At 36.7% G+C, this 22,334-nt stretch overlaps 1 protein-coding gene across 7 annotated transcripts in view; it reads right to left on the reverse strand.

Annotated features, from left to right (window-relative positions):
- LOC112048022 (gustatory and odorant receptor 22) overlaps positions 1 to 22,334 on the reverse strand; it is a 140,514-nt gene that overhangs the window by 101,834 nt on the left and 16,346 nt on the right. For 2 of the 7 annotated variants that reach the window (XM_052885204.1, XM_052885208.1), the window contains 4 exons: positions 5,097 to 5,246; positions 3,462 to 3,560; positions 2,682 to 2,854; positions 203 to 402 (listed from right to left, as the gene is read on the reverse strand). The exons of 1 other annotated variant lie outside the window; for it this stretch is intronic. In XM_052885204.1, coding sequence (XP_052741164.1) covers positions 203 to 402; positions 2,682 to 2,854; positions 3,462 to 3,560; positions 5,097 to 5,130 — 506 coding nt within the window. In that variant the 5' untranslated portion in view covers positions 5,131 to 5,246. Of the gene's footprint in view, positions 1 to 202; positions 403 to 2,681; positions 2,855 to 3,461; positions 3,561 to 5,096; positions 5,247 to 8,014; positions 8,361 to 8,935; positions 9,030 to 9,690; positions 9,750 to 10,224; positions 11,335 to 22,334 lie in introns of those variants that run through there. 4 more of the 7 variants (XM_052885206.1, XM_052885205.1, XM_052885207.1 and 1 more) reach the window with 4 other exon arrangements.

The raw sequence follows: 22,334 nt of genomic DNA on the forward strand, positions 1-22,334 counted from the left end.
GTAAAGAGAAATGTTGGGAAAACGGGAGAAGTTACTCCATTTTTTAAGCTTCTGCGTGGTAGAGTAGGGTAGGGGGTAGAGTAGGGGTTTGGTAGGAGTAGGTTAGGGGTAGGGTAGGGAGTTGAGTGGGAGTAGGGTAGGGTAGTAGTAGGGTTTCACGCGGACAAAGTCGCGGGCGTCTGCAATTATTAAATTAGCTTACCACAATGAACAAAAACCGTCCAACATAGCAATGATGTGATAGTAAGCAAAAGAATGCCACAGCTCAAAATCGTCTTGAAGATAATTTTGTGAGAGAATAACAGCAAAACTCAGCGCCCAAGAAAAAATACACAGAGCCCACGTCAGTGAATACAAGTTTGGAAAAATTATTGGTGTGCCAGTTATTTTGAGGTACTTTAGCTGAAAAAAAAGTTACAATAAAGTACATACTTAAAAAAAAAAATTAAATTTTTTACAAGTTAGCCCTTGACTACAATCTCACCTGATGTTAAGTGATGATGCAATCTAAGATAGAAGCGGGCTAAATTGTTAGAAGGAGGGTGAAAATCCACACTCCCTTCGTCTCCTTTCATGTCTGTTTTTCAAGCGCCGTAGCAAAGCTAAATTTTATTTGAAATTACCACTAAATAAACATAACTTTGATATTATAAGCCAATTCAATGTTAGTTGAACAGATATTCCAGTTTGAATGATTGTTCCGAAAACTTTCAGATTGTAATTTTACACAAATGGTTTTCCACTAAAAGGGAGGGAAAGTTTTACTGTATTAAGTTAAATTGGGAAATTTCATTGTCATAATTATTCGAGGTAGTTCATATACTAATTTACCTGGTAGATAGCAGAAGAGTTTTTTTTTGTAAAAAGAATCTGCCAGTGTATAAGTAGTCATTTCAATAATAATCGTTACCAGGAAATGTTATAGTGCACAAGTGGACGCAAACTTAGGTGCACTCTCTATTCCCTCACGTTTACAGTATGATGGGTAGGGGTAAGGAAGGGGTAGGTTAAGATAGGGTAGGGGTAGTTGAAAAATTACAAAGAGTTTCATGCGGACAAAGACGCGGGTGACCGCTAGTTTCTGTAATAAAAACCATTTGGGCCAAATTGACCTAAAATCTGTCGCCCTAGGTTGCAGCCTTTGTAGCCTACTGGTAAATCCGCCACTATTTAAGGCAGTTGTATAATGCTGTAAATATAACATTCGAGGTAGTTCATATACTAATTTACTTGTTTTTAACACGTTTATGAGTTATCGATACTATTATATTTATAGTAGAAGAGTTTTTTTGTAAAAATAATCTATCAGTGTATAATAGTCATTTCCATAAAAATTGTGGAAGGCTATAAATATACATAATAATAATCTACCTACCTAATTAGTTCTTAATAATTATCTATAATAGTTTACATAGGATGACTGTGTGCGTGGCGGCACCTGAACTGGGTCCTAACTGAAAATCTGTCTTTTTTTGTTGAAAGTATGCGGCAAAATTTTGAGTTGGGGCCTTTTTCAGCCACATATTACAGGGAATTCTTTAGTGCTCCACTGTTTGAGTGGACTGTTAAGTCATAATATAATTTAGATTTAATGTGTTATGTGGCGTTACTTCAAAATAAAGATCTTCCTTTCTTTCTTCTTTTTCTTAATAATTTACTCGTGTACGCGTCACCGAGGGAAGCTAGTAATAATAATATACTGTTTATAGCCTGCTAGTGTTAATGGCATTGAAAGATATGGCTACTTACTACCCTACCGGCAAAGACGTACTGCGAAGCGATTAGGGTGATTTTCCACCAGAGATGTGCTATGCAGCTATGCTACGAAGATGTGAAATCTAAGTTACGAAAATATCGTGTGACCGTTTCCACCAATATTAAGCTATGCACTGCCGCAAAGCAGCTGCACGAGAAAGATGCGCAGCCCGAGCTAGCTCGTGACGGCCCATAGTAGACATCCATAGCAAGCATCCATAGTACGCATCCATAGTATGCATCCATAGTACGCATCTATAGCACGCATCCATAGTACGCATCAATAGGATTCTTCCATATAAAAACATAATCTTGTTGAATCCGTTTCCACCAGTGCTAAGCTATGTGCACCAATAATTGGTGGATATCAAACGCATCCATTGTAACGAAGCACTCAGCACATCTCTGGTGGAAAAGCACCCTTAGCGTTCCGGTACTACGTCGTGTAGAAACCGAAAGGGGTGTGGATTTCATACTACTCCTAACAAGTTAGCCCGCTTCCATCATAGATTGGATCATCAGATACCATCAGGTATGTTTATAGTTTTGACGGGCTCCGTGGCGCAGTGGTATGCGCGGTAAATTTACAAGACGGAGGTCCTGGGTTCGATTCCCCGCTGGATCGATTGGTCCAGGTCCAGGATTTTCTTAATTGGTCCAGGTCTGGCTGGTGGGAGGCTTTGGCCGTGGCTAGTTACCACCCTACCGACAAAGACGTGCCGCCAAGCGATTTAGCGTTCCGGTACGATGTCGTGTAGAAACCCGCCGTTAGCCCGCTTCCATCTTAGACTGCATCCTCACTTAACATCAGGTGAGATTGTAGTCAAGGGCTAACTTGTGAGTATAAAAAAAATACCTAGTCAAGGGCTAACTTGTAAATAATAAAAAAACCGGTGTCTGATATACAATAATAAAGTGAAACTTACTTGGTAATGTGTCCACATGTTTTTAAATATTGCCACTTCAGGTCCATGACGCCACGATGCAATAGGCAGGAGGAAGTGTGGAATGAGGATGCTCAGAAATATGATATTGTAGATCACTTCGTCGAAACGTTTGTTAGAGTTCTGTTGAAAATTTTCGAGTCTCTCCTTCCCCACTGAATGCGAGAAAACGGATAAGTTATTACACTGATAAATATTCGGCGAACTAGGATTTGCTGGGACCTGAATATTTTAATTAAAGCCAAAGAATTATTTGCTTGTTAGGAAGTGCCAAGTACCCGTGACTTTGTGTGGGTGAAATAGCGTCGTTGGAGATGCTAATTAAGGTCACCACAAAGCTGAGGACTTTTTACTTTTTAAAAGTCTTAGTGGGGAATAAAATCTGCATGCAATTTAAAAGAACAGTGAAACCTTGTTTGAAAATTACTTACAGCTGCAGCTGTAAATAATATTGTCCCAACCGAATTTGAAGTTACCAGGAAATGTTATAGTGCACAAATGTGGACGCAAACTCAGGTGCACTCTCTATTCCCTCACTTTTACAGTCTGATAGGTAGGGGTAGGGAAGGGGTAAGGTAAGGGTAGGGTTTTTTTATAAAGAGTTTCATGCGGACAAAGACGCGGGCGTCCGCTAGTTTCTGTAATAAAAACCATTTGGGACAAATTTCCCTAAAATCTGTCGCCATAGGTTGCAGCCTTTTTAGCCTACTAGTAAATCCGCCACTATTTAAGGCAGTTGTGTAATGCTGTAAATAAGGTTACCTTTTATAACAATAATGCTTTCAAGACTCCATACCAGATACGCCCATAAGGTTGCCTTTGACAAAAAATTAAATGTTGTCCGTTTAGTTGTTTCTGCATCTGAAATAGGGATGATATTATGAACACAAAAGCGAATTAAACGTAAATTATGACACTTGCTCGCTTTTATTATTTTGTTTATTTTTGTGATTCAGTGAAAATATATTGAAACATTTATTTATTACATGAAAAATTAATGGTCCTTCACTTAAACTTTCATATTTATTTCACTTTAATCAGCTGGCCTGTGCACCATTTTCTTGGTAGATTAATTTTTCAAAATCGGTAATTTTACAGTTTGTAATAATACATACATTTTCTTCTACGTGTGTATATGTTTTCTTGTATGTATGTATGTATATGAGCATTGATGTATTTCATTCAATCATAATAAGAAACACAATATTCTTATAATGAAATGGTATTCATATTTATTCAATTTCCTCGAGATGATGGTAGTACCAAAATATAAAACTTCAGTAATAAATGTGAATATTTTTTATAAAGCCTCTCTTTTTATGTAAAGTGACCGTTTGTCGGCCGAATATTGTGCGGGAAACGGTAATTGCTCAAAAAATGTACGCCCTCGAGGGAATGATATCGAAATTGGCGTAAAAAATTACATCCGTTATTGCTACCTCTCATACCATCTCAATACAGTACATGCAACGAGAAAATGCGGGTAGTTTATAATATTTTAATAGTGTGGTTATTAAGTTCAGTAGGTCCAGTGAGTGGTTAGCCTAGGCTTCGGATATCGTTATCCAGGATGGGCTTATGAATACAGTAAAAGCTCATTATTCGCGGGGGATACGTTTTCTAAATGTGTAGCGAATACGGAAACCGTAAATATGGAATGGTATTTTATATGGGATTCTATGGTATACGTTCTTGGGTAACAAAATAAAAAACAATTAATTTAAGTAATCTGTTAACTATTATCTTCAGTCTTAGACAATGGTTTGAAGAACCAAGAAAGAAGTTTAGTATGCTCATGGAGTTCCAGTCGTTTCTTGTTGTGTAATTCTTTATGGGTCTTCGGATAGGCGGGGAGAGTTGAGAAGAAAAGGGGAGTGTTAGTTAACTGTCAATGAAATCTTTAACCCTACACACAACGTTCACAAGTTCGTGACTCCACTCAAGGTCATTCTCTGCTATTTTAGAGTCTTATTTTGGTCACAATTTGATTTGTTAATTAAGAGTAAGTTGTCCTGACAAATATTGTGAACCATAATCTTAGTTCGACATTGGTTTTCTTATTTTTTTAATCTACTTTTGATGGTTCTGCTAAAACTAGATTAACAAATAAGTTGTTCCGAAAGAAACCATGGTTTGTAATGATAGTATGAACTATTTCACGCAATAACTACTGACTGGATTTGACTGTTAACCATAATTTTACGTAGACGATGTCACGGGTATCACTGCAGCTAGTAAGCTCTATAATGATGATTATGAGTACATACTGACTAGAGGCAATTCCTTTGTCCTTTCCTAAAAGTCCTACTTTGGTTTTGGGATTTTCTTCAAGTAGATACTATATTAATGGACGCCTATCAGGTGAGTTGTTGTTATCTGAAATCTTTTGTAACTCACGTCTCGGCACCCGCATGATGGGCATAACGCCCATGATCTGGAATAGCACCAGCAGGCTCTTCGTGGTGATGTAGAAACTGTCGTGTTTGTCTAGCAGTGCGCCATCTTTGTCTGTTATCTGTGGTCCGTACACATCTTTTTCCTGATATGCTGAAACAAAACGAGATTTTTCGGTTATTTATGAAAATAATATCGAAGTACAGTTTTTTTTATAAGCTTTCTTAAGAATATATAGCTATTGGTTGACCAGAACCACCTCTGAAAAATTAAAGCTATTTTCGAACACGTGTCAGAAAATAATATAGTAATACTTTATTCATTTACTGCATAAATAAACATCATTTATCATATAAATGCTAATGTAATTTTCGGTATCAAAGAATGCAAATTTATGCATGTCGACATTTCGGATGAAAAAGCAAAAATTTGTGGTAAAATTTGGATGTATCAAAAATAATACCTATTGGTTGGATTTTTTTTCAGAACTACATTTAGCATATATTTACTTGTATATTAATGTTTTGTAGTTCGTTCGTTAGTATAGTCGTCACTACAGCTGTTATTTTTTAAAAGATCAGTTTTTTAAATTACCGAATATACCTTTATAGAAATAAAATGATGGTTATAAAAAAATGTAAGTTTTTCAATCTAGCCTAGGTTCACCGACGATGAGCTATTTTTTTTTATAATAGATACTTGGAATTGTAGAATGCCATTCCGGCATCTATCTTTCCTGCCACCTACTAAACACCTTCAAGCTTCAGTGCTTTTCAACAAACGTAATTGTAATCAAGTGCAAGCCTGTCTTACATAAAAAAGAAAAAAAAACCTTTAAAATCATTTCCACCAATCTTGTCAAACTTATGGCTCTTTTTCATTTCTTCTGTCTGTTGGAAGTTATACATTTTTGTGTTAAATGTGGTCATTTTTTTATCGTTTGTATGTTAAAATGCTTGAAAACGTTGAGACTTCAAGTGGTGTTTCCCTTGAGAGATCAAATGACGGTATGAACGCTCCGTTACTAAGTACCATATAATCAATCATAACTTACCCTTCTCAACTTACTTGGTTATGCGCGTTTGTTTTTCAATACCCATGGAGTCGCATTTTCTTGAACTTTTGAACTTTCAACAACTACTTTCTTTAACAAATGTTTACTTATCTTTTTTTATTTTATTTTTTTTATTTATTTAGTACCAAGTAGAGAGTAGAGGTTGTAAACCAAAGAAATGGATAGGTACAATAAACAAAAAGTGGGAAAACATATTATATTAAAAGATATCTTTTAAAAGTAAATAATATTAAATATATCAAAATTTACTAATAAATAAGTGAACATAAATTAAAATAAATATATAAATCTTTCTATATAAATAAAAAATAATTGGGGAATGTATAAGTGTATAATTTCAGGATAGCTTTAACGATATCAATATTTTTTTTTTCGAGTGTTTGAGTGACTCACTCTCTCACTACATTAAAATTTAAATTGATATTTTAATTTTTTTTACTGCACATCGGAATACGTTTAATACACCCTCCAAATTTTACTTACCGAACAATATTTTAGAAATGAAAATATCATAATTCAATGGATAATAGTAACGTTAAGAAAATTTAAAACGTCTTTAATTTTGATACGTTCAAACTAACATAGCTAAATTAACATGAAGGTTAATTTGTCTATCCTTTAACGACTGATTTAAGATTAATAATTAATAAATACAGAAATTGCTTGAACGTTAAAAAAATAAAAGCTACCTTTTGTGTAAAAAAAAAAATGATAGGGATGAAAATTTATAAGAGAAACCTTTTCATTTTGGTGCTTATCAACCGTCTTATAAACTTTCGCACTTTAGTTTATATATTTTTAGAATTAGTAGGGTTTGTGTGCTACATTATATCTAATCTTAAAGATTAATTTACAGGCACTTTCGAAACGTCAGGATAATTTCAGACGCCAACAGTATCTCTGTTTTTCGGTCTGAAGTGTACTTTATATGGCCAGTGAAATAACAAATACATGAGGCTTATGAAAACAAATTTAAACAACAAAGGAGTCTCTATTCTTATTAACCTAGTTCCACGAATGACGCCTTGCCGTCGCCTCGTAGCCGTTAATTCATTTTTCATATAAATATCAACATTCAAAACACTTAATAGCCCACTAATAGAGACGTTTATTTATTATCCACATTTACCGCAAAGAGTTTATCGCTTTTATATTAACACTAGCAGACAACTTGGTTTTGTCCGCGAGAAAAACGGTGTAAGCTTTCATTATAGTTGACCAATAATTTTGAAAAAGTAATAATATTATTAGTTATTCAAAATTATTTTTAATACATTATTCTTATTTTTTAATCGACTTTGAAAAAAGAAGGAGATTCTCAATTCAACGCTGTTTTTTTATGTTTGTTACCGCATAACTTTGTCATTACATAAATAATTTTAAAAATCACTCGGACGGGCAATTTCGTTATTTTCATTTTAACACAAAATTACTAAACTGATTTTCATGAAAATTAAATGGCTCCAATCTGGAAGTATCCTCTTTCAAACAAAAAAAATAATTTTTAAAATTGGTTTTGTAATGACGAAGTTATGCGGTAACAAACATAAAAAACATCGTCGAATTGAGAATCTCCTCCTTTTTTTAAATTATTTTGTTAATCAAATTATTTTTTGACAAAAACTTTCTGTTAACGACGCGTATTAATAATATTATGTACCTAAATGTATTATGTATATAGTTTAAATAAATGGTGAAATGGAACGCGTGTGGTGACAGCAAACGTCACTTAATGTCAGAAAAATCAAAACGTCACTCGTTGACAACCAACTTGAAAACCAACGACTTTTCCTCCACCCGAGCAACGGTCACCACACACGTATCCAAAGAAATAAGCCAATTTTACCAAAAGCTGTGTTTTTATTGAGCCTGGCCTTTACAAAGTGGTCTTCGAGCCAAATCTTGAGCCGATATATATAAAAGGTATGTTTCAAACTCCGCCGCCAAGCATCATGGCAAATCCTGCGCGTACCGAAGGAAGGCAGGAACGGGAGCAGAAACACCGCGACACTGAAATCGAAAGGCAAGTTCTCATTAAAGAGGAAATCCGGAAAAAACTTTTTGATACTGCAGAAGCGGGCCCTAGTGGCCCAAGCAACATATCAGTTGCACGTAGCAGGGCTTCTGCACATTCAAAGCGGTCCTCAGCCTCCATCCGGGCAAAAAAGGCACAGCTGGAGCTAGCGGCAGCGGAGGCAAAAGCTCGCATTGATAAAGAACTAATAAATAAAAGGTTAGAAGCTGAAGTAGCGGCGCTAGATGACGAAGATGAATACAGTCCACAAGATGAGGTGCGTTCTACTAGTAATGTAGAGGAATGGCTAGACCGTAGCCAGCAGGAGCAGGCAGCACGGCCCGCTGTACACGAGCCGTGCCCGCCCGTCGCAGCAAGCGGCGGCACTGAAGGGACGCTCCAGACGCTGGCCACTGCTATAAAGGACATGGCAGCCCTTTCTCTGCGCAACGCCCCAAACAATATCAGCCGCATCAGCTTGCAAAAAGAGCTACCGGTATTTATGGGTGACCCGATGGAGTGGCTCCATTTTAAGCAGGCATATGACGAGTCCACGCAGGTTTGCAGTTTCAGCGAAAAAGAAAATCTATGGAGACTGCGGAGCTGCCTACGCGGACCGGCCAAGGAGGCGGTCACGGCGTTATTAATTGGAGCCACAACCCCCGACAAAATAATGTCGGCGCTGGAATTACAGTTTGGCAACCCAAATATAATTATTTCCAGAATAATAATGGATGTACAAAAATTACCCACCTTAGCAGATGAATATCATAAAGATATAGTCAAGTTCGCGGTCAAGATCCAGAACTTCGTGGCAGCAGTCGTCGCGATCGGAGAGGATGAGTACCTGAAAAACATGAACATCATGTCGGCCGTATTAGCTAAGTTCCCGACGGTCCTGTTAGCAAAATGGACGGACTACAGTTATCCGCGTATTATAGACGGAACAAAGCCTAAGCTCGTCATTCTATCCGAGTTTTTAACGGACGAAGCAGTCAAAACAACAAAAACCGCAAGTATTATTAATTACATTAAGCCCGAGCACAGTTATTTCAAAAGAAAACCATACGCCGAAAACTACACGAAGTCGCATAACGTATTAGTACAAAGCGAGTCTAACACAAATGTAATAATAAAATGCAGCTACTGTAACGATCGCGGTGGGTCCAAAGTCCACAATCTACCGGACTGCAAATTATTTAAGAAGGCACTACGCAAGGATCGCTGGCATCACGTGAAACGATATCGTTTATGTTTTCAATGTCTTGCACCTATTAAGCACGACAGAGACCATTGCCCGGCGCCTAGGTGCGACAAGGACGGCTGCGGTAAGGCGCACCACCGATTATTGCACTACGATAACCACAATTTACGAAATGAAAACATCACGGCCGCGCCTGAGTCAGAGTTTCGACCGAACGACAGCGAGATGAACACGGAAGCGCAGCAAGTAACACACATTATGGATAGTCGTAATGTACTTCTAAAGGTAGTAACTTTGCACATACATGGACCGAGCGGAACCGAGACTACAAGCGCGTTACTCGACGACGGATCAACTGTCACACTAATAAACTCGGAGCTGGCAGCGCGCGTTGGTTTACACGGACGTCACACAAAGATGCGCGTGTGTGGAGCATGGAACAATGCAGTAGAATGCGACAGCGAGTCACTGAAATTTACTGTGACAAACAGAGACGGCCAACTATATTCGCTAACGGGAAATAGTGTAGACAACTTGAGTTTACCTGCGCAAGATTCCTCGAATTTATGCATTACGCGATACGATTATTTATCTGAAGTAAAAAATAAAATTAATCTCGCACATTATAAGCCCGAAATATTGATAGGGCAAGATAATTATCATTTATTATTACCACTACAAGTACTTGAAGGCAAACCAGGAGAACCCTTTGCAACTCTTACGCCGCTTGGGTGGTGTATCCATGGTCAGACCAGAGAAACCTTATACAGCTCACTGCATTCCTCCCTCCTTCTCAGCTCGAATCACAAAAATGCAGGTATAGAAAATAAATACTTACCTCCCGATATTCATGAAGAGGTACGGCAGTTACGCGCGATTGAATCTTTAGGTATAACCGCTGTTCCGCGAGAGAACTCCGATGACCTGCAGGCTAGGGCTCATCTGGAACCAACCTGTAAATTAATGGAAGGAAGGTGGCATGTTGGGTTGCCGTGGAAAAATACTGAAGCATTAGAACCTAGTGCTATAAAATCCAATAATGATCAGCACTCCGAACGAACTTTAGGCGTCATGTGTTTACCTACAGACATAGTTTCGGGGGGAAAAGTACCCACTAAAAGAGAAATTTCAAGAGTTATTATGTTAATATTTGGTATGTTTGGATTTTTAGCGCCATTCAAAATCAAAGAAAAAATAATATTGCAAGAAACATGGCGATCTGGAATCGACTGGGACGAACCACTTAATAAGGAACTTTATTATAAGTGGACCGAATGGTTAAAGTTGCTAAAAAGCATCGATAAGATGTACCTACCGCGTCACAATCGCGCGGCTGCGCGCGCGAGCGAGATGGAGAACGCAGTGAATGTTGCACCGAACAGTGTAAGCGATGCCTACTCGAAACTAGAATTACATGTTTTTACCGATGCATCAATAAAAGCAATGTGCGCCGTCGTTATAGGAGCTAGATTGGCGGATTCAATAATTAAACCGCACAGAAAATATTTTTGGAGCGATTCTATTAATGTATTACACTGGACAGAAAAAAGCGCGCGAAAGTATAAAATGTTCGTAACACATCGCTTAGGAGAAATAGACGAACTTACCCGTGCAAGCGAACTGAACGTAACCGACGCAGCTACTGAAGAAGTGCTAACTTATTTTCTATGTTGCGATGCGAATAAATGGCCTGAAGATTTGGTGACTGGTACTGAAACAGAGCAAATGTATATCACAGAATGTGTAACTACGATTATGATAGAAAATAAGTTTAATTGCTTACCTGCCTGTCCCGATCCTGAGAGGTTCTTTTCTTGTCTACGGCTGTTGAAATCTACATACATGGCGTTGGCTTTCGAAGATAAAATATGTAAAAGGCTTACGGGTGAAGTAGATGGTGCCAAGATGGCGCGAGCGGAGCTGATGTTGATGCTGTACGCACAAGCTCAGTCATTTGCTGAAGACCTGGAACACCTGAAAAAAGAAAACATTTTAGAAAAGAAAAATAAATTACTTACCTTAACACCATTCTTTGACGAGCAAGGCATTCTTCGAGTAGTTGGCCGCATCCACGTTGCACCTGGAATCCCAAGAGAAGTCAAGCAACCGGACGGGCGTCATCCTGGAATTACGTGGACCTTCACAGCCCCACGTTGTCCCCACTGGGGTGGAGCGTGGGAAAGATTAATTAAAAACTTGAAGACAGCTCTCAAAGCTCATAAAACAAGCCCTGAAAGAAGAGGTTCTGCTCACGCTGATAGCGGAGGTGGAGCAGATTGTCAACAGCCGGCCACTTACTTACCCGCCGCGGCAGAAGCCATCACGTCTAATCATTTCATTCTAGGTACCTCGTCAAACCTTCCCGTACTGCGGGAGTGCAACGACTCTGGCAGGTTCCTGGGGAGGCAATGGCGCACATTCTCCAGCTCCTGGCTGACCACTTCTGGACTTGCGGGCGAAGTCGGGGCTGCTAAGGCGACTGGTGGCACGCGTCGCAATATTACCAGTGAGGAGCGAGTGCTAAAGCGCACTGGGGTGGAGAGTGTTAACGACGCGTATTAATAATATTATGTACCTAAATGTATTATGTATATAGTTTAAATAAATGGTGAAATGGAACGCGTGTGGTGACAGCAAACGTCACTTAATGTCAGAAAAATCAAAACGTCACTCGTTGACAACCAACTTGAAAACCAACGACTTTTCCTCCACCCGAGCAACGGTCACCACACACGTATCCAAAGAAATAAGCCAATTTTACCAAAAGCTGTGTTTTTATTGAGCCTGGCCTTTACACTTTCTTATATAATAAATTAAACATACAATACAATGCACTTATTTTGTGTCAGCTAATAAAAAATGCGATTGTTACTATTAGTGTCATAACAGAACATTCAAATCGTGGAAAATTTTCTGTGAAATGTGATTCGTACGTAGATGAAAACAGGTGAAAATGCGGCAAAGCGCTGTTTAATATCGCTGAATAAAACCGACTGCGAACTAAAGCTTGCTGTAATGCATTTTCTCATATTCCCAACTACACACTTCGTATGTTGGTACATAAGTAAGGCTGACTTGCGAAAATTTTTCCTCTTACAGTAAACGGAAATCTGGGGCATTCTCTGTACAGTTTTTCGTGAAGTATTTGTTTAGGCGTAAATTTTATTGGCACGAGTACATTTTTTCCGTATTATTTGAATAGGCATGAAGTGAATTTTAAAGTATTCGAAACAAAGATTAAGGATAGGTCTATTACCGCAGTTACAAACCGACCGACAAAGACGTACCGCCAAGCGATTTAGCGTTCCGGTACGATGTCGTGTAGAAACCGAAAGCGGTGTGGATTTTCATCCTCTTCCTACCAAGTTAGCCCGTTCCCAACTTAGATTGCATCATCTCTTACCATCAGGTGAGATTGTAGACAAGGGTTAACTTGTAAAGAATAAAAAAAAATAACCTTGTGATTATCGTCATTATCTATAACAACCAATATTCGGCTCATTGTTGAGCACGAGTCTTCTCTCAGAATGAGAGGGGTATGGATTTTCATCCTAGTCCTAACAAGTTAACCCGTTTTGTAGCCCCAAGCCCCAGAGAAAACTACAATATTTTTGGTTTAGACCTATATGATCGAATACATCTTCCCTGATGTTTGGGAAAACGGATGTTAGACTACGAGGCAATCTACTGACGAGATCATAGTGACATGCGGTTACCGATAAAAACAACCTATCGAACGATTCCCTTGGACACTGCACAGTACAACTTATTTTAAGACTTAACACATCGGGTTACGGTTCAATATTCTTTGCTTTATTTTGTCAAAGCCCGGGGACAGATACATGGAATAATTGAATTTCTTGACGACGTGATAAATCTGCCCAACGTGTGTTCGCTTTAGCGTACAAATGTTTGTCGTGGAGCAAAGTAATTAGATATAAACCAGTTCAATGGGAAAAGTAATTCGGATTCCTAAGGACGTTATTCGCCGTTTCTTTGTCTATAGTCTGTACCTAGATGTATATCGCTTTATCTGTACGTTCTGATAAAGTTATATCATCCACGAATATAAGTTTTTTGTCTAATAAATCTATGAATTTGTAGAATATTCTATTAGATATAGTCTAAAAGTATACCCATTCGAGGTGTTTTCTATACTTATACTAATATTATAAAGAGGTAAAGTTTGTAAGTTTGTCACATTTTTTAAATGGGGTAATCTTCGGAACTACTGGTCCGATTTTAAAAATTCTTTCACCAATAGAATGCTACATTATCGAGGAGTGCTATAGGCTATATTTTATATTGGTATCATATATATTAGCCGAGTTATCACAGTTTTTGTCATACAGGTCGGACTGAAAATCCTCTTAAACAGACTTATTCGCATGCGCTGCCTTAACTATTGTGTAAAATTTAAATTAATGTATGGGGACTTTATGTATCTTTAAAAGTTCTACAAAAAAGTCTGCGACACCATATATCTATCTTCTATATATTAGCAGATATAGTACCTTTTGTGTTTTAAAAATTATTAATTTTATATACTTAGGTTTACGTCATTATTTATACAACTAAACTTTAATCCTTATTAAAATAAATTATTTAGTAATCACAAGGATATTACGGAGATAAGATTTGCCCTTTACAGTATGTTAATTACTTAAATAGTTTCGGAGATAATACAAAATTTCTAAAAGACGCAGAAATTCCGCTATATGACGCCCAGCGCTTTCATTTACATAGTTCCCGTTCCCGTGTGAATATGGGGATCAAACATAGCCTATGACACTCGCAAATAACGTAGCTTTCTATTGGTAAAACAATTTTCCAAATCGGTCCAGTAGATCCAGAGATTACCTCCTACAACCACACGAACTTTACCTCTTTATATTGTTAGCATAGAAGTCTCTATTTCTCTTGGTCATACCACCACTCTCGAAGGACTGGACCGATTTTGCTAAGGGTAGGAATAAGATAGAGAAGTTACAGGGTAGGGTAGGGTACGGGTAGGGAAGCGTAGGGGTAGTGTAGGGGTAGGGTAGGTTTAGGGCCGGGTTTAGGGTAGTGGTAGGGTAGGGGTAGAGGTAGGGTAGTGGTAGGCTAGAGGTACGGGTAGGATAGGGAAGTGGTAGGGTAGGGGTAGGATAGGCGTGAGATAGGGGTACGGCTGGGATAGGGGTAGGAAAGAGATAGGGTACGGGGAGGGTAGGGGTAGGATGGGGGTAGTGGTAGGATGGAGGTGTAGGTAAGGTAGGAGTAGGTTTGGGGTAGGCTAGGGGTAGGGTGGGGGTAGAGGTAGGGCAGGGTAGGGTAGAGGTAGGGTAGATGTAGGGGTTGGATAGGGTTGGGGTAGTGGTAGGGTAGGGGTAGGGTAGGGTAGGGGTAGGGTAGGGTAGGGGTAGTAGTAAAGTTGACATCGAAATTTACGCGGACGAAGTCGCGGGCGTCCGCTAGTCTTTTTATGTTTATTTAAATAAAATTCACATAGGTACGTGCTCTCTCAATAATTAGTTGCTGGGCAGTAGGTATATAAGCAAATATATTAGACTACTCGTATATCGTAGAAAATATAGCCTGACACTCAAAAATAACGTAGTCTCTAGTAGTAAAATAATTAATCAAATCGGTTCAGTAGATTCAGAGATTACCCCCTATAATACCACAAACTTTACTTTACACGTCTTTATAATATTATTATAAATGAACTCACGCTATAATTAAGTTTTTGATTAGCTCGACCACTATGTTTCACCATGCAATTTCTATAGTTTTTTATAATTCCCATATTTTTAGTCTTAATTAATATATAATATAAATAAAATACAATATTTTTATATGCTTTTTTTAACTTGAAATGTTGAGTAGTTTCTAATTTCTTGTAAACAAACAGACAGACAGACAATTTGACACAGTGAACTTTACACATATTGTGTTGATATGTTGACATGTAAGTATAATATATTAGAACAAAATTAATAAAGAATTTTCTGGTAACAAAATAAGATTCACGGTTGGTCCGAATATTTATTTAGTGAAAAAGTAGTTTGCTCTGAAAAATCTACTTCATCCGCTTCGGGGTTGGAAAAATTGAAAAATATATTGTTACCCTCTTCCAGCGGCGTTAGGAGTATTGATAAATAAGTTGGAAAAATAAAGTTTTATTGATATTGGTTTTATGGCTATTTACTGTTATTATTTATATCCACAGTTCGCCGAGTTAGGAAAATATGTTATATTTTATTAGCCCACGCCCCGCGGTTTTACTTGCGTAATAGCCGTTCAAGTGAGGATGTGAGAATAAAATATAGCCTATGGTACTCACAAATAACTTGCCTGTCCAGTAGTAAAAGAATTTCCAAAATCGATTCTGTAGATCCAAAAATTACGCCTTCAACACCACAAACTTTACCTTTTTATTATAATAATATTGTTATTGTTAACTTATTTTATTTATTTATTTACGTACACTTACAATATACATATAGAGACATACACAAATAATATATAACTAGCTCACATTGACTTATACGTACATCTATGACAAGTGCACACAACATTCACTAAAAACTAAAAAACATGTAAACAGTAAACAGTCAAATATCACACAAGGAACAAAAGAACAGGAATAGGCCGAATCTTACCAGTAATTTCATTTATTTATTTGTAACTAGTGGACGCCCGCGACTTCGTCCGTGTGTAATTCAGTTTTACACAAATCCCGCGGGAACCATGGCCTTTTCCGGAATGAAATTTATGTAGCCTATGTATTATCCATCCTCATTTTAAATTTCCTAAATAATCGCAACCTAAATAATCGCTAATATTTTTTGACGATTTCAATCATCATCATCATCATCATCAGGTGCCCTCTTCAAACGGAAGTTTGGCGGTCAGATGGAGAAAACTTTTCCAATCACTTGAAATATTTCGATTTACGATTTCAATAAGAAAAAGTAATAAAAATTATCTTTAAGGTCTGTAGTTTTTTTCCCCACCGTTGAAATCGAAAAAAGTGTATAACCCTTTATTCTTCCTAACATCTAATCCAACAAATGTTATTGATCCCCCGTGACGCTTTAGTAACTCTAAATTTAGCATCCCGGGATTCCCTACCTAATATTATGACAATGTGAATGTGAACTTAAAAGTCGAAACATATTAAAACGTTTAGGTACGCAAGAGAAGGCTGCCATCTGCGAATCATAAATAACACTCGAATAAATCGCACAAATTTAATTAAATATTTTCCCCAGGTGTTACTATAAAAATACAGTACTGCGCAAACACTCTTGATCCATTTAAATAAAGTCTCTCAGTATTTAAATTGAAGCTCCGATCGGATATTAGAAGTCAGCAAATAAACCCAACAGTTTATTCTTTCACAACAAAATTAGTTTTTTAGTATTTCAACCGTATACTCATTAAAGTTAAAACTGTTTAAGCAATTTTTCCTGTTATTTTATTTCACTCGCGAAGTTTCCATACATTTTATGTTACTCGCTGATAATAAAAGCTTTCCATTGATGAATTTTTAAACGAGTTTATTGGTTCATACCTCTTGATTTTATCTTAGACTGCATCGTCTCTTAACATCAGGCGAGATCGTAGTCAAGGGCAAACTTGTCAAAGAATAAAATAAAAAAAATGTGACAACGTCATAAGAAAATACCTGATGGAATGGTTGCATTTTTCAAAAGAAAATGTTCGTTTTTCTAAAAGACTGTTTAATAATCTTCATAGACCAGAATATACTTTATTTCGTGTAAAAAAAGTTGGCAACCAGCTCCATCGAATTATAAGACGTTGTCACGTCAAAAATAAGTAGGTTATCTTTCTTCTTTCGTTTTTCCACACCTGAATGCGCAGTGTTGGTCGACACTCCACTAGATGGACCGAGGACATCAGGCAGGTTGCAGGGAGCCGCTAGATGCTGGATATTTGGAAGCCCGTGCAAAAGGCCTATGTCCAACAGTGGACGTCCGGCTGATAATGATGATGATGAATGATCTTTCTTCTTGTAACTTAGTTCCAAGAACAAGATAGCCCAAGATATCCTAATTAGGGTCTTATTAAACTACTAATTTAAGCTCTTCGAAATTTACGGCGCAACATTGTATATAAGGATCAAATTTATAACAAAATTTGCATCTCATCCTCAAACTACGTTTTTGGCATCAGTATCTATCACTAATCACCCCCTGATAGTTATTTTGAAAATATATTTCATGTACAGAATTGACCTCTCTACAGATTTATTAGATAATAATATAGTAATAGATGCGAGTTACTGATAGATCTCTTTATATCTATGCCAAATGCCTCGTTGGTCCAGTGGTTAGTTTATAGCTTCGGAACACGAGGTTCTGAGTTCGAATCCTTGGTAGGTTTATGTAATGCTCGGAAGTGTCAAGCGAAGGTGTAGATTCTTCGTATCTCGCCGGTCCCAGTTATTATCACTATCATGTCATGGTCGTAAAGAATTTCAAATTATCACCCTAATTCCGCTAATACGCACCGGAGCAGCATGGTGAGTCGAAGCTCTATAATCCCATCTCCTATACAGAAGGAAGTTTGAGCTCGTAGGGGCCAAAAGTTAATGAAGACATATCTTTAACAAGCGACATGGTAGAGACCAGTATAGAATAGAACAACGTCTTGTAATTAAAGTTCAAATACAAAATCACAAACAGGCGCTTCGTTTTCAAACAGCCATTGTGAAATGCTCGGAATTCCGAGAGTCAAACAATTTAATAACGTAAAACTAGACAGATACTCGTACTTTACGGTCCCAATTACCTGACTTGTAGAGATTAACTCTTGATGATGATGATCTATTTACAACTTTCCATGTACAGATAATATAGTAATATAGTCAAGTTAGCCCATGTATACAATCTCATCTGATGGTAAGTGATGATGCAGTCTATAATGGAAGCGGGCTAATTTGTTAGGAGGAGGATAAAAATCCACACCCCTTTTCGGTTTCTACACGACATCGTACCGGTACGCTAAATCGCTTGGCGGTTATTTAGAACAAATATTCAAAGTAACAACAACAAAATCAAAGTACCTTGGGCATATTTTTACTTCGGTAATTTCAAATGGAAAGGTACCTACCTACCCTACCACTAATTTCTTTAGTTTGAAACTAACTTGGATGGAGAAACCGATTGTAATAAAAATAAAGCAAACAAAAGTGCCATGCTTGACCATAATCAAATAATATTGTCACAAAAATATACCGAATACTGTTGACACTGTTTGGTAAATTCATAAAAAAGGCCTCCAGGCATTTTGAATAATTCATTGAATATGTGGCTTATACGAAAGAAGTAAACGAACCGCGAATTCGCTGAGTAGATACAATCTAGGGTTCCACGATAAAGGCCTAATTTGGCGTCAAAGGGCTTTGAGGTAAGCTGACCAAGTTTATTGGGCCCACTATCTCTTTATTTCCTAGTAGATGAATTGACAAGGTTAACAAGGTATCTTCCTTAATTAAATTGAATTAGATTTAAGTGGAATGTGATCCGCTACTCTTTTTATCTGTTACATCACGTATATGTATTTTTGTTTGTTAATAGTACCTACATAATAATATAAGTGCGATAAGTTGAAAATTATAGCCGAGGCGATATTGCAAGCTCGAGCCAAAGGCGAGAGCTATAATAAGGAAGCAGAGGCTGTAAATATAAATGCGCAGGTATGTCATACGACGTTTTATAACATATTGTCAAAATTGTTAAAATGAAAGAATTAAACGTTTATTCATTATATTTTATCTCACAAAGTAAATTTTATCCATAAAATGTTGAGCACTTTTCTGACATAAAATCTCTTTGCTAAGATTTAAAAAAGTACCGCTAGTTTTAGCAAATCATTAAATGTATTTATAACACATTTGCTCGTAAAGTATCTGTTATTTCAACAATTTCAATATTGTAATGTATCTCATTACGCACATGTGCCGTAATGTAAAGTACGGATTCCCGGATTTTCCAGATTTTGACGAGTAATTTTGATGCGGATTATTTTTGATTTTTTATTCAATTTACTATTAATGATGTAATATCCAAAAATAATATGAAAGCCTCACACACTATGTTATGTATTGTATAATTAATTATTACTTGCTACAACAACAGGTCATTAATCCGTACCTAAGTAGATAATCCAGACGCACTAGACTAGAGAGAATAATCATGGCACTGACACTGGCCTAGCTTTGCCGCTGTAATTTATGACTGACGAGCACAAAGGTCCGTATTAAACTAACTATTATCATTACAGCTGTTAGTTGAAATGAAACGCATTACGTGCTGAAAGCAAGCACTTGAATACCAGCTTTATAAACCCACACGCCGGATAAGAATAGGGATGATTACAGTTTTCTAAATTGTATATAAATTACTAATTTGTATATAAATTAAGAGTATGCTAATAGTAAAGCAATTTTGCAAAAGTAACAAGGTATCTGCGAGCATTACTTTCGGAGCTATAGGGATTTAAAGGGTCAGATTTGCGGCGCTGCCACGGATCCCTGAAAAACGCCCCATACAAAATGGTACGATGTAATGACGTCGCAGATACATAACGATCGTTAGATTCGTATGCTTTTTGTATACAACGTTGGCTTCCTAATAAATAAATAAATAAATAAACAATTGCAAAAAAAAAGCTAAGATCGACAAAAGCTGGTGCTCCTTTTTTACATAAATTAAAACAAGTTTATTTTAAAATAATATTAAAACTAGGTAACTAAAGCTATTAATTTAACTACATATATTATAAAAATAAAAAAGCAAAGGTATATACTCAGTTTAATTATATCTAAAGACTTAGGCGTCGTAGGTACTTATGTTTGCATGAGTTGACAAACTTTCAGCTTTTCTAAAACCACAAAGGTCGTTCCTCTCAGTAGTTTTGTTTACGTTTATTTGTAGATGTACTCATAGAATTTTTATTTCTGAACTGTGCATAAGTGATTCAATTCAATTTGTAAAGGACATGTATAAATCTGCGGTGTGTCGTGAAAATATGATAGAGCTTACGGAGAAGAGCACTTGAACAGCAGATGCAGGTTGTTAGTGACATTTGTTGAAATAAGATGATCCCCTACCCTGAGTAACTCGCAATTTTCTCGAACGAACTTCCTTACCGTGGTTATGAAAAACTGTTATGATACTTAAACGGTTCCATCCGTCGTAGGTTGTATCATCTATTGCTGTAAGTTCGTACGTATATATTATCATACTAAATAATTCAAAGGTGTGAAGAGCTTCGTTACTGACGGAAATCCTAATTATTGTTGTTCCAAACTGGGAAACAATTCAGGAAGATGATGGTGATTAAATCAAGGTATACCTACTGCTTATTGCAGTTTATACATGTTTATTAATTACATACATAATTTATTGTCACCAGTCTTATTTTATTTTATTAAATTTTTCATCGAGTTTCATTGAGTAGAGCAACCTTTTATCGGTTAAAGAAAAAATTCAGCATTTAAGAACACAATTTTAATGCATTTGATAGAAAAATTGTTCAACGTTCTACAGTCAAATGTGGCAGGTTAACTACGTTATGTTATACATAAAGCTGACCTGATGAACTTAGTAAAACTTCAAGATAAGCCGTATATAAAATTATTTATCAAAATGAAATATTAGAACCAGTTTATTTTATAAACGAGTAAATATCGAAATATACTCGTATAGACGACGAGTATGTTTCGATAAACGCAAGGAGATAAATGGTACGGGATCTGGGAAGGTTTACTTAAGGGTTCTCGCATTGGAGTTCATCGTACTCACTATCCGTGTTTGCATCACTTTCCACGGTAAAATGTTCATTTTTCGTAGTAAAATAAACTTATGCGCATTTTTTTATTTAACTACTTAACTTTAATTTTAAGTGAAGATGCTTTCTATGATGGTATCATACTAATGAAGGAGTATAATACTTCAGCTGTTTGTTTATATACTTAGAAGTATCATTGATTATTGTGTGCTTTTTCTACATGGTTTCGTACTCGTAGAAAAACTAAATCATAGGGCGGTAAGTAGCTACAACCCTTCAACCATTAATAACAGGACCTGCCTCGCTATCCGTTACCACTCTGGCATGTTCTGGCAATCAATGACCTAACATGTTTATAAAAACTGTGACAATAGAATCGATGTTTCATTGTTGTAATCGTTTTCGTCATGTTCCCTAAAATTGCCGGTTTGTGTAGTTAAATAGCATAAAACCGGCCTACACTTGTAGTTTAGTAAAAGATGGAGTAACGTTTCATTTGTAAGTATTTCTACTTTAATTGTATCAAATTTTTAATAAAAACTAATTTCTAAAAATAATTGATTCTTTTGACGGAACAGCAAAAAATCGATCAAGTAATCGAATATTCTATGTATATATTCTGTGGTTAGTCTAAGCGATGTGTTTGTTAGTCTGTGTAAAAATTATGCGTCTGTGTATTGTGAGTCAAATTTATAGTTGTGTGTAGTGTAGTGTATGGACACAGAATACATTTAAGGAGTCAAATATTTCATAGACTAATGTTGGCAAATATAGACAGAACCATCGAATCTAGGATCGATGGACAGAACTAAAAACACTGTGTTGATACAATAAAATGTACACACTAGGCTAAAATAACTTACATAATTACTTAAACATGTATAAAGTACATTGTAATTATACAAATACAGCTCAATCTGGAACTTCAATATCCTAATTTGATTTGTATTCCAGCAGACCGACTCGCCGTACGTACCAATTGACTTGATGTGGATCGAAGCTGAACTATTAATGGAATAGTTCTGTTGTTGGTTGTTATTGTTCCTGAAACTTTACGAAATGTTTCCATTTGTTTTAATAAATCTGTTATTATTTGAACTTGTTATAGTACCCGCACACACCTACACAACTTTAGACGACCATACA

Source organism: Bicyclus anynana, chromosome 13 (assembly GCF_947172395.1).
Source record: "Bicyclus anynana chromosome 13, ilBicAnyn1.1, whole genome shotgun sequence".
Classification (NCBI taxonomy): Eukaryota; Metazoa; Arthropoda; class Insecta; order Lepidoptera; family Nymphalidae; genus Bicyclus; species Bicyclus anynana.